The sequence below is a fragment of the Sinohyriopsis cumingii genome, chromosome 2, assembly GCF_028554795.1.
Source record: "Sinohyriopsis cumingii isolate HCF-2022 chromosome 2, ASM2855479v2, whole genome shotgun sequence".
Taxonomy (NCBI): domain Eukaryota; kingdom Metazoa; phylum Mollusca; class Bivalvia; order Unionida; family Unionidae; genus Sinohyriopsis; species Sinohyriopsis cumingii.
In genome coordinates this window covers 64,848,780-64,863,366 of record NC_142962.1, presented here as the reverse complement: position 1 = coordinate 64,863,366, position 14,587 = coordinate 64,848,780, and the positions used below count along the sequence as shown (strand labels likewise).

General features: G+C 33.8%; 1 protein-coding gene across 1 annotated transcript in view; it reads left to right on the top strand.

Moving 5' to 3' along the window:
• The window catches only part of LOC149805056 (uncharacterized), a 374,091-nt gene that overhangs the window by 101,215 nt on the left and 258,289 nt on the right, over positions 1-14,587 (top strand). Inside the window, exons 37-38 of the mRNA XM_089946913.1 lie at positions 2,336-2,498; positions 14,263-14,488. Coding sequence (XP_089803039.1) covers positions 2,336-2,498; positions 14,263-14,488 — 389 coding nt within the window. The remainder of the gene's footprint in view (positions 1-2,335; positions 2,499-14,262; positions 14,489-14,587) is intronic.

Sequence of the window (14,587 nt, the reverse complement as noted above, 5' to 3'; positions counted from 1 at the left end):
GTTATAACCCCTCATGTCTGACTCATCTACTTTTGATTCCGTTCAGTCACTCCCATAATTATGAGTGGATTTTAATCAAATTTGGTATGAGGCTAGAGATTGCTTGAATAAGTTTGATTGTCAGCATTCTACATCATCATCAGGCAGAGTTACTGCCCATGATTGATATACCCTCTTGTTCATTTCTGCGCAATTAATCTTGTAATTAATATCAGATTTTAGCAACAACAAAACATTTGGTACACATCTTGATACTGATTATGTTTGGCTGAGTTTGTTTGTCAGTTTCTACTTATTTTCTCAGAGGTAATTTAGCCCCTGCTTGGGATTTTCATTTCTGCACAATAGCTCCCTTAATTAATATCATTCAAAGAAATATGGTATGCAAGTTTATTGTAATGGTACATGGGTGAGTTTGTCAGCATTCTGGTTTTCTTAACCAGGAGTTATAGCCCCTTTTGGCAGACTCACCCACTTTTGTTGTGTGAAACAACTGCTTTAATTATCTGGTATGATACTGGTTATTGACGGATTTGGCCAATGTGAGTATGTGAGAAAGCTTGCCAGTAGCTTCTCATGGGTTGGTGGTTCTTTCCAGGGTTCTCCCAGGTTCTTCCTCCACCATCAATACTGGCTGCCATGTATAGCCTATATTGTGTACTAAAAAATGGTGTTAAACCCAACAACAACAACAACAACAACAACAACTAGTTATTGATGATACTCTGGATAAATTCATTGTCAGCATTAGTAAAATAATAAAATCAACTAGAGACAAACAGTCATACATATAACTATATTGTTATAAAGGATATACAATATATCAATGTAAATTATACAATTTTATATAGTGCATTAGCATTAAGTCCATTAGGATACAGAGTATCTAACTTATGAATCCAATAAGTTTCTTTTATGAGTCTATTCATGTCACCGTGCACAATATCTATTGGCATGAAAGAAAAATCAAGTAGAGAGTGATTATTGGTGTTAAAGTGTGTTGAAACATTAGAGGAAAACTGAGGATTTCTATAATTTTTTATATGAAAGCGATGATTATTCATTCTCTTAGAAACTTGTTGTAGTGTTTGTCCAGCATAATTGCATGCTACATTTTTTACAGGTTATTAAATAAATCACATAAGTTGATATGCAGTTAGTGTTATCGCATAGAGAAAATACCTCTTTTGTATTAGCACTATTGAAAGAAGTACTTTCTCTTATGTTTGCACACTGAGAACATTGGTGTCTATTACATTTAGATGACAAAAATTTTATTTTTTTATTTTCTGTCTGTTTAGTTCTGATTAAAAAAATTTGTAAATTCTTGGGTCTTCTATAAGCGAGAACTGGTTTAATTTTGAAAAGTGATTTGATGCTAGTTTTATTGGATAAATTTAGGAGACTATAATATTTATTAATTATATGACCTATATTAGGCAATGAAGGATTCTATTGTATTGTGAAGGGAATTACATCTCTCTCTATTTTACATTCTGCTGTGTTTAAAGCCTCATGTTGAGTAAGATTAAAGGCTTTGTTCAGTGCAGAATCAATTATGTACATAGGATAATTTCTATTTTGGAAATAAGTTCATAATTTATTCAAAGAATTTTGTAATTGACAATCATCTGAAATAATGCGTCGGTATCTTTTGGCCTGGCTATATGGTATACCATTTTTACATGACATGGGATGACATGAAGAATATTCTACATATTGGTGGATATTAGTTTCTTTGATATGAATAACATTAAATGCGAAACTAGTTGCACAGAATTTTCGGCATTTGTGTTTTTTTTTATATCACAATTGTCAGCATTATAAATTTTGGACTGACTCTTGTCCACATTTTTAAATGCATATTATTTCTTTCCTCAACCACATTTGTCATGTTGTTGGGTATTTATGAGGCCAGTGAACAGCTGGGAACATCAGTTCCTAGAATTTGCCTGTATTAAATATCTGGTTGAAAAGACCATGGCAAATAATTTTGTACCACATTTACTGGTATCTCAAACAATTTAGTATGTTGGAGTTTGTCAAGTATGCCTGGGATTTTGTCAGTCCTAAGCAGTTATGAAGTTATAAAGAATAAAAGGATATAAGAAACAGACTTGTTAAAGATTCCTGGAAATTCTTTTTTAACAGTTCCAACAAACTCTTGAATGGTTATTGGTTTGAAAAGAAAAAAAATAATTAATCCCTACACAAATTCAGTGACTTAGCAAGAATGGTCATACTCTGTTGTCAGTACATGTATAGTATTGTGCTGTGCAAAAGCTTTTATTGGTACTGATAATTTTAACTTAACTAATACCATCTACTTTTTCAGATTTCTGAGCTGATCAGTAAGGTGTTCTCTGGACAGTTTGGCAATGCTTTCGCATCCTTTGACCTAGTTCTGAAAGGTGACTTCAGCTTTCCCAAAGTAAATACTGAACTGTTTCACGTCAGAAAAGACATATTTGTTGGAGGATTCATTCTGGTCACTTTTGGTAAGAATTTCTTTCATAAATCAGTTTTAGACTGGGAGAGCTATGGGATGATCTATTGTCCATTGCCTATTGCCCATAGCATGTCTGTCCAGAAGCACAAGTTTGTTATCACTACTCCTAAACTAGTTACAGTATTGCCATGAAACTTACATACATTTATCTGAAGGTCTAATTCAGTCTAAATGAAAATTGTGCAGATCAGACATCCAGTATGACTGCCACAACAGTCTCATTAAAATTTTGGTATTACCTCTCTTCATGAATAGATAGTAATATGGGATTTCATAGAAAGACTTCTATGATGTTTAGTTGGTCCTATGGGGGCATTCTACATATATTATGAACTTCTGTGAAAGTGGTGGGTACAAGGTAAAGTAGTTTATGCAAAATGGAGAGAATGTTGGTATACATCTGTTACCTTCACGTACTGTGGCTGAAATTTCTTTGGATATTGTGCTTCTGGAAACTATATATAATTTAAGCACACAGCTAATCAAAATGACTCTTACTTGTGCTGAATAAAATCAGCCTGAATTAGTCTACATTACTCTAACTTTAGCAGTTATTACAATAGTAAGAAAGAATTTTGTCAGACTAGACAATACCACCGTCTGAAAGGGCAATAAATGAATTACCAAATATATAAAATGTAAAAAAAAGTAATTGACTCTTTATTTTCACAATTCACTTATAAAGTCCAGGAAGTAAAAATGACCAAGTGGTGCACATCTGAAGCTCTATACTCTGTAACCCATATTATACACATCAATCATACACCAAAATAAAGGGAATTAAAAGTTCTTTGAGCAATACCAAAGATATACATGGTCTTTTTTAAATAGTATAACCAGTGAGGAAAACTCTGGACATTCTTTTTGTTTAAACCTTTAACCCTATGCAAAATACAAAACTGTGGAGTGCCACCTTAAAACAAATATGAAAAGTTGTGCAAATATTTATCTTATTTTGATATCATCATGTATGATGTTCTGAATAAAATGGTATATTAACATTGATGTTATGCATGAAAATAAGTTATTTATGCTAATTTTGCTCTTGCTGACACAATATGCCTGGAGGCATGTTTGTATGTGTAATGACTTTAATTATGGGGAAATTAGAAGTCTTAGAACACAGGAGTGAAGGCAGTTTAATTTAGAACTGTTGCATTTAAGTGAGAAATTATATTTATATATATATATATATATATATATATAATGTTTGTTTTCATTCATTAATAATGAATTTAAGAAATAAATGACGACAAAGCAAACTCATTTTCTTCTAAATTCTAGTATTAGATCAATAAACAAACATTTAAACCATTGACCTTTGACCTCCATGAACCTCATCTCTTCCATCCTTTTAAAACTGTACAATATATTGGTATCTCAGGAATAATTGTGACAAGTTTCATGTTTCTGTCTTACAGCATAATATTGGTCGCTATGTTGACAAAATGAAATATGCATTTTTATAATCCCACACTTTTCATCATAAGAGGTGGGGAGACTGGGCTTGTGTGGGACTTTGATACTAATAAATGCTGTTCTGTTGGGGGAAATACATAAGGAATATTCAAAAGGACTGTTTTGATGCTTGTGTCTTAAATGTTTCAGCCATACAACAAAAATTAAATCATACAATAATAATACTTATGTGTTCTTTATGGGGATGCTCTACAGATATTTTGAACTTCTTAGAGAGTGGCAGATTTAAGGTGAAATTGTTTACTTTTGAAACATGCACACTAGAGAGAATGTTAGTATACTTCTGTCTTACTTTCATGTACTGTAACTGAAATTTCTTTGGATATTTTGCTTGTGGAAATTGTATATGATCTAAGCACACAGCTAATTAAAATGACTCTCCTTGTGCACACAAAAAAAAATCAGCTTGAATTATTGTAAAGTACACTATCTTTAGCAGTTATTAAAACAGGGAAACGAATTTAGCCAGATTAGACAATACAAGCTTCTGAAAGTGCAATGAATGAATTACCAACTATGTAAAATATAAAAAAGTTATTGACTCTTTTTTTTAAACAATTTAAGTTTGAAGTCCAGGATGAGAAAAAAAAGTGGAGGTAGCAGTTTTTTTTTAAAGGTGCACATGTGAAGTAAGGCCAAGTTGTATGCTCTATAACCCATATTAGATACATTAATCATACACCAAAATATAGTGAATTAAAATTTCTTTGAAGAATACCTAAGATAAACAAGGTATTGTTAAATAGCCTGTATAACCAGTGAGGAAAAGTGGGGAAATTCTTTTTCTTTAAACATTTAACCCAATGCAAAATACACAACTGTAAAACACCACCTAAATGAAAATGGTGCTGTTCTGACATCCAACATGGCCTCCATGGTAGCCATCTTGAAAATCCTATTATCACAGCTCCTTCTGGACAGACATGAGGTTTTTACCAAATGACTTTTTATGATAGTTAATTGGTCCTAAATGAAAATGGTTCTGTTTGGACATCTATCTTGAAAAGCTTCTTATCACAACTCCGTCTGATTGGATAGTCTTATCAGTATGGGGTTTAACTAAAAGAATTCTTATAATGTATAGTGGATCATAAATAGCATTTGTGTCACTCTGACATTCAGTATGGCCACCACAGCAGCCATTTTGAAAATTGTGTTGCTGCTTCCTTTCCTGAACAGAATGTCATATTAGCATGAGGTCTTCACCAGAAGACTTCTTATGGCATCTAGCTCGTCATAAATGAAATAGCATAAGTCTGACATCCAGTACAGCCACCATGGCAGCCATAATCAGTTATATTTATGGAAAGTCATATTTACATGGAGTTTTCATTATAAGACTAATTATGATATGCGTTTGGTCCTGAATGAAAATGGTGCTGATCTGACCTCAAATATGGCTGCTACAATGAACATATTGAAAACCTTGTCATTAATTCTCTGGAATGGATGTTCATATCAACATGTTGTATTCACCAAAATTCATCTAATTGTGTTAAGTTTGTCTTGAATGAAAACGGTGCTGATCTTACATCCAAAATGACTGCCACAGTGGTTAATTTGAAAATCTTTGCATGGTTTTAACACTTAGCAGTTACAAAGAAGAAATGTCTTATCTTCAGTTCCTGGAAATGTTTGTCAACCAGTAGACCACCAGTTCCACTGAGAGTCTTTGTTTTGTTAGCTTTACTGGCCATATACTAGAAGAGCTTAAGGCATTGCCTATTCATTGTCTGTCATCCAATATCTGTTGTCATCCATCTGTGACCCATGGAAAGCTACTGGCAAGCTTTCTTACATACTCTTGCTGGCCAAACATGAAATGCAAACCCATGTGGACAGAGGTGAGAATTGTCAGTGGTCTGTAAAGGTGGATGTTTTTGACCACTTGATCAGCTACCCAGGGCCCTTGATACTGAAAATGAAAAGTTAATAAAAGTTAAGTATCATGGTACCAAACATTGGAAAACATACATTTTTAGGATGGCATCCAATCTAGTTTTTGATCCTAGCTCTGTAAATGATACTATAATGTCAGAGATGCACAAATTCTCTGATGCTGTGCATGAAAAGTATCTGGGATGAATTAGTTATATTGAGTTTGAGAGGAGCATTTTCTAACAGTGACCATGACAAACAGCTAGAGCTAATTAACAACACTGGGACTGACTCCTGCTCTAGGCCAAACAGTATCAGTCGGCTGTGATACCAATATCTTAACGAGGATGATCAATGGACTTGAGAAATTGGTTGGGAAGAAAATTAAGTGTGTGCTGACAACTCAAAAGAAAACAAATTAAACAACATCCAGACAAATTCAGACTACTGCAGCTACAGTGAAAAGTTCACAGGCAACACAGATGCTACCAAATACTAAAATCATGTACACAAATCTGTAATGTAGCCAGTACACAAGGAGAGCTGCCCAGTGCCAATAGAAGATATAAACAGTGTGACTTCCCAAATATCCACCACAATTTGTGTCATTTTTCAGACAAAGAAGAACCCTAAGCACCAAAGAACAATATTCCATATAATAATATGCTCCATTCTACATGAAGTATCAGATGTTCTTTGGTTATGCATTTCATGAAGAGATTAAGCTGTACAATCTTAGAAACTAATAATTCCACTGCTGTCATTTATGTTGGAGGAAATAACGCAGCACAAAGTTAGACCATGATTTGGAACAGACTAATTAAATATATGGTCCAGTTCTGAGACATGTACATACTCAAAATCCTAGATGTTTAGTTTTGTGTGAACTGACACTACATGAAGATTTGCTATATGGGAAGCTGATCATGCTAACTTCTCCAGACAACATTGTACATTTCTTTGGCATCTAAGAAGCAAAGTTGACTGAAAGTTAGACTGGTAATTTTCTCTGTGTATGGTAATCAACCAGGCTGAATAACGACAGAAATTTTAGATGCTATGAAAAGATAAGACCATTTGAAATCTGTAGGTTGATTCCAAAATCTGGAGAAATAAAGTATGCAAATGATTAAGCAAGCAAAGAGAAGCTACTGGGGAACAATATTGATGATAAGAAAAGCAACTGCATAACTATCTGTAAAATTTTTGAGAATGTGCAATTATTGATGGTAACCAACTTCTGTTTATGATCCAGTTGACATAGCAAATATTTTCAATGACTTCTTCATAAAACATTACCTCTCAAATAACAGAACATTAGTTGGTCTATGATCATTTAGAACTAAAATGTTTTTGTTTTGAAACTCAAATGACACTAAATTTGAAATTACAGAAAAGAGTTCCATGTTTGTTTGAATAATTGATATGATAAGCTTGAGACTTCTTAAGACACCTGTGTCTGCTATTGCTGATAGTATTATGTTTCTATGTATCACAGTTTGAGAACAAGTCAATTTCTCTGGTCTTGGAAAACAGCCAGAATAACACCACTGGATAAGCTGAATCTAAAGAGGTTGTTAACTTCTATTGACCAATATAAATTCTTTTATCACTTTCCAAATTGCATATACTAGAAAGCTATATACACATTTATTTTATGAATTATCTCAACAATCACAATCTAGTTTTTACAAAAAAAATTCTGGCTTTTCAAAAGATCATTCTTCTAAAACTGCACTTACCCATATGAATGACAAATGACAAAGCCTTAAATGACTTAATGTCAGTAGGCATTGTAATGGTTGATTTTAAACAGACTTTTGACTTAGTAGATCATGAATTGGTCAATGTAGAGAAGATACTCTTAAGTAGTTCACATCCTACTTGATCAGATGATCTCAGTAGGCTACATCAACAAGGCACTTATTATCTGAAAAACCACAAGTTTTGGAGTACTACAAGGTTCTATCTTAGTGCCTTATCTGTTCTGTTCAAAATGATGTACCTCTGAAAATAGGAGATCCAGACATAAACCAAACCCAAGAAAAATGTGTAAACCAATCCTGAGTACAAGTATAATGAAAGGGTTAGTCAATGCAAGAACAGTCATATGGTGGTAACAGGCATATATGTAGAAAGCATGAGTTGTAACACTTGCAAAATGTTTCTCACCAATGCAAAAGAGATATCTAACTGTTTTGCTAACCTTACTTTCCTTACCTCAGTCAGGTCACCTCATCATGGTGTCAACATGCTATGAACTACATATGAACATGAGAAACCCCTATTGTCTTCTTCTATGCCTGATGAGTTATAAAATCAAATGACAACAACACATATATAACAAAAATAAATTCAATCATAAAGCAACTTAAGGTCTCTCCAACTTTGATAACACACAATACAAAACATTTTGAGACAGACAGACACATACAAAGTTGAGTTATATTGTGTTATGCTAGAAACTATACACAGCAAGGCAAATTTTATCCTATCTATAACTTTGTAAATTTCAGGTCAGGGCCATTGAATGTAGCTAAAGTTATGTAACTAGTTTTAATTACATCTTGTGAAATGAATTAGGTACTTTTAAGTAGATTTAATGATGCTGACCTGAAAATTTACTGAGCTACAGTTGTGATAAAATTTGCGATGCTGTGTAGAATGAACTATTACAGAAAACACTATTTCAGACACATGGGCAGTTCACATCACTGGCTTTACAAAAATCCAAACTCTCTCAAGTGTATCCACATGGCTGGCAACAACCCGAAATGTGTTATGTCTGACCTGCATTCTTCAAACTTTGTCAAACACACCTAACCAGCCCCATTTGAATCAAATGTTCTAAACAAATGAAAATTCCTGCACTTACCAATCAGAGTGGTTCATTCACCAGTCCACATGCTATTCCACAAGAAAATGTCCATGTAGCTTATCATTGTACCAGTAATAGCAACACTTGCCTCATTTCTAGGACAGAAAATATAAATTGGCAAGAATACCTCGAAGAAAAAAAATTCCTCACATTCATGACACAATTTTTATACTGAGTTGTGTACTTCAAGGTGAAGTACTTAGACTCAACTGGGCACCCCATTGCCCTCATAAATATAATTGTATTAATGCATGTTTACAAAAGCATGTGGCTTGAGACACTCATGACGCAATACTGCAGCACATAACAATTATAACTTCTTTCTTGTTTTTGTTTTGTTTCTTTTCTAAGAGCAGCATATATCGCTGGATTGTACTTAAATATAATTATTAAGGTTTTCATTAAGGAGTACAAAACCTGATGACCTTTTTCACACAGTGAGAGGCAATCATGGTCCCTAATGAAAACTGTGTTTTGAATCTGCTAACTATATTGCAAAAGTGGAGTGCTTTTTTTAAATTTAAATGGAAAAATAATTGGGTGAGAAAAAGAATCTATGCTGGTGTTTGTACCAAGAGAAGAAAATCCCAGTCATAGAGTTACATTTTATTGTCTCCACCCCTACCCCACCCACATTGCACCTTGTGGGGAGATAAATAATGTAACCCCTTGTCTCATTGTAAACCCCAACATAGATTCTCTTAATCCCATGCTATTTCACAAATGGGATAATAAGCACAGATGGAAAATTTGAAATATTAGTAATTTAAATAAAAATAATTCAAATGTGTCAGTACAATATATATTCATGTATATAAAAAGTTTAAATTTTTACAATAAATCTTTTATTTTAAAAAATCCTAGAGACAAAAATTCTGGAATATATATTATTAGGTCTCTTTAATGTAATGTGCAAAAACAAATTTGAGATTCAGAACCACATGAACTTGGGGTGAATGGGTTGCAAAAGTTTGCCAGGAACTACCTAATGCCTTGTTGGGTTTCTCCACTCTCATTTTGTCCAGTTCCCAAGCCTCTCTCTCTATAACCCCCAGTTTTTTCAACCATAAACAATGAAGGAGGGTATAATTTTTTATTTTTTTATTTAACTACTGCTTCGGGGGGAGGGGGGCAGATCTGGCAAGATCAAACTTTTACAACAAAACCTGGCTGGGCAAGGTATGTCTGGATAGTGCAAAAGTTGGCTGGATCTGACAGAATTATAAAATCAAACAACATCCATCCCTTCTCATGACACATATCATACAGTGATCCTTCAACATTACAGGTTTTCATAAAACAATGTTGCTGCTCTTTTAAGGTATCAGTAGTAACCTAGTACCTTGCCCAGATGTCTTAGCCTGTAATTAACATGTACCAGCAGATCATGGTCACCTTACCTATTGCACAGTTACATGCATTCATATATTTGGAAATAAAGATATATTTAGTAAGTAATGTATTTATACACAACTATAGACCAGAAATCTTTTCAAATTGATATCTTCTGTGATTACCTACATAATAATGCTGCATACATTTAATCTCTTGGGATATTATTGTAATTCTAAATATCATTACATATAGGCATCCCAATGGTTACTCTAGAGTTAGGAGAACCTTCCCCATCATATATAAAAACAAATAAACCTAGCTTCTTTCTGGGACTTACTCATTTGAAGAAAAAGAAAGTGGATTGATACCACTGCCTTGCAAAAAATAGAATTATGCAACATAAATAAGACAGAGACTGTCAAGAAACCATCTTCACCCATAAGCCAGTAAGATATCAGCCTAACATTATTATAGCATGTGACCTTATCCATCTCTGGATTCCAGACTCAATAGCATCTGAATGATGCAGTACCAGACTGGACTGTGCACCTCAGTGGAAAGGGAAGCATGCCCCTTTCAATACATTTGGCCTCAAAGTGCATAGCCCAGTCTTGACCTATCAGATCATAGGAGAATAATCAATGGAACAAGATATCCTAAAGAGCTCTAATGCAACACTGGTGATTTTCCAAGGGTTTTCAGTTTAGTTTAGTAACCATTCTGCAATTCAGCCAGAACTGTTTCACAACTAGTGTATCTGTTGCAGATGAGTCTAGTACAGGAAAAATAAAAGGTAGAGAAAAGAGCCAAATTGCAAATCCAGTCTTCTCAAGATTAAAAAAAAGAAAACAAGAGTTCTTCTTAAATGACAAAAGCAAACAACTATCAAACTGCCAGTTGAAGATCAAAACAAGTGCACAGGTAGTGGAAAATCCAAGGTAGACAGCCAAAAGACACAACTCTCTAAACGTCAGTCACAGAATAGAAGAAACATGAACTGAGACAGAACTTCAGCAAGCTGTTAGCATGGACCAGACGCCAGTTCTATGGTGCATTTATGGAAATTACTGAATATGACTGATATCTCTTCTACAGACAGGTCAACAGGAACAATTCTGCATGGATAACACCTTAGTACACTATAAGGAAATACTACAGGGATAGAAATGACACTTACTTTGAGCAACTCCATCTAATAAGGAGCACTGTGATGAATCCCAATAGGAATTGATATCCAATGATCATCTCACATTTATAAATGTGAGTCTAACCCACCATAACTTCTCCCCATATTGGAAAACAACATACATGGAGAATGCTATCAAGAAGCTGTCAAATAGCAGAGCACTTGAATCACCTTGGCATAACTACAGAATATCTAAAAATATGGCAGTCAGCTCATAATGAAATACCCCAACAGTCTTCTGAATAACATCATCCAGAATTCATATATCCCAGAAATGTAGGTTGGGACCATCACACAAGTGCCTAAAAAAGGGAGGACCATACTGTACCCAGTAACTGTAGGGGAATCAATGTGACATCTGTCCTTTGCAAATTATCAGAAATGCTAGTAAGTGAAACATTGCCTAAAATAGACTCCAAAAGGTATTCACAGAAAATACATCTCCTAACTACACAGCACTATTGGTATCTGAAGCAATCAATGAGACAAGGGATACAAACAAGAATCTTGTCTTGTCCACCCATATTGCTGAAAAAGGTTTTGATTGTATGAAGAATTCCTGTGGCAGCTATATCCACATGGTATTACAAGCAGCCTCTACTCCTCCTGAAAGACCTACACTCAAATTAACATCAGTTAGCAAGACAAAAGGCTAGACCAGTTCCTCAAGTAATGTCCACATTGGCCAGGCATCAAGCAAGGTGTGAAACATAACGCCCACACCATATATGTGTGCTTCAATAATTAAGTTCTCCATGCATTTCAGCTGATAATTCTGGGCATCAATTGTGATCACCTTCATAGGATCACCCACAGTAGCCCAGACCTTTGGGGGCCAATTTGGCAACAATTTGAGCTGTTCTTAATCTGTAGGCAATTCTATTCAAATTATAGGGTGTGTGATCAGTATAGAACTCATTTATTATATCTTTTTATGTAAGTGTGAGAAAGACAGTCCAACAGCCCAAAAATACACATTGGCAAAAGAAAAGGTAAAAAAGAGGATGCTCTAGCATTATTTAATTAATGAGGTTTCATAATGTTATAAACGAACCCAATAAATGTTTATATGTGTGATAATTTTAGGTATTGTCTTCCATCTAATAATGTTCTGGATTTTGCTGTGTGTTTAGTATTAGTTTTATCATACAATTTATTCACGTGATTTTTTTCATACTGTTTATTACCAAAATGAGATTGTTTTCTTTCAGAAAACTATTCTGTAGAATTTCACCCAGCAAACAATATTTTATGCTTCTCTAACAATTGGAGACAAAAAACAAAGTTGTTATTAACAAACATATATCACCATAAAGATACCTCATATTATGTTGAGCACATCTCTCATTAAGTCTGGTAGTTAAACATTATTTGATTAGAGTTATTACAAAATTACATAAAAATGATTAAGGTTCATTTTTGTTGGTGTATTTTCAACTAGTGTTAATTAAGATCTAGGCTACATATGGCATTGTAAAGGTTTTATATGTCTTGATACTGCCGCATATTAGATGGTGTGAGGGACCCCAGGTGAGAAGTCATGAAAATTGCATCAGCAATCAATTAGTTGGTCAGACTTTGCTTCTAGTGATAAAGAGACAAGCTTTAAAAAAATATCTTTATGAGTTGTAAATATAAAAACTTAGTAAAATATGTGACAAATCTTTGCACCATATATGCAGTTAGTATTTTTGTAGAATATTTGTGTTTTAGATAAAATTCTATTGTATTAATGTTTGACAATTCATTGGGCTGATTTTATTAAGGTTAAGTAATTTACTTTTAATAGTAATTCCAATCTTTGATGGTTCATAGTGAAAAGAATTTGTAGCTATTTGTTCAAGCAATGTGTGTTTTTAGTAGGTATATTCATATTAATTGATTTGGTGAAGTTGATACAGGGTAATTTTTACAGAGTGAGTTTTCATATCTTTTCAAAAGTTATTAATTCAGTTTTGCAAATCTATATTGGTTTCAGGGCTTCCAAGACAACTTATTCGTTACTGAGGTCATATATCATGTGATGTAGGCACAGTACGATACAGCAGACCTGGCTGCATGCTTATAGATTTTTTTAAAGTTCATTCTGTAATACCTTCGAGTGGTGGTTCCAACCTGTGCAGGCATGTTGTAAAATAAGATTAACTTACTTTGTATATTTTTGGATAAAGATTATAAGTTCAGTTTTAATAGGTCTAAATTATGATTGCTTTAATGCATAATTCTTGAATGTCAACCCAGTCTGGTTCCATTTGAGAGTGCTTAGCTGTGATGACTAAATATTTGATTTAGTTGCTAATTTGTAAAGAAGTTCCTTCAAGACTTTTTTCTTGCCATTGACATTATATTGCATTTGAGGATGGAATCAACAACAAGTTTTGTTCACATTAAAAATCACACTTCAGTTATAAATGATATAAAACAATAGTACTGTACATGTTTTATTTGTTCAAAATGAAAACATAATTATTGAAACTGATAGCAATGCATATTATAAAAAAAAGATCACCAGTAGAATAACATTTTGGCAGTTACTTTCAACACTTTCAAAAAATGCAAGTATTCTAATAGATTTAAACTCGGCTTCTGATATTTAAACCTACTTGAAATTAATAATTTCTGCATTTTGAACTGCATCACATGGAAGCAAGAGGAATTTGATTTATATGATTACATATGGCTTGTGCACTTCCATCCTATATTCTGTACATTATGAGAGAGGTATGAACATATAGCTAAGCTCAGGTTAGTCATTACTCTCTTTGTCTGTCAATAAGAAAAACAGTACAGTCTTTTCTATATGTTGCTGTAAACTTGAAAGTGTTGTAATCCAGTATGATTTATTTCTTCTAATCATACCCCTCACATTGCAATGTGAATCTTTACAATGTTCTTTCACATAATGTGCTTGGACAGTGAACAGTGCATTGGCTTGTGCCATATTGAAACATTCAGTAAATTTTATCTCATAGATGGCAATAAATTCTTTATGTTCAGAATTTGGTGGTGGATATTTTTATGGAATGGACATAACCCTTTCCCTCAAACTGTTGAGCATGAAAGCACAAGCAGAGTTGACTCCCTATGGAGGTGTCATGGTGTATGGAGAAGTGGGTGTTGGATTTCTGTTGTATGCTAAGCTGCAGCTTGTGGGATACATCATGGAGCTGAGCTTCCCAAGTATTGCAGAAGTGGGATTCTCCAAGTTCCCTCTAGATGTGGGGTAAGTTTTATAGCTAATATAGCTGCACAAATGGTTGATATGTTGACTTTGCTATGTATATCTATTATTACGTGATTAATTTTTTTTCTTGATTGTAGA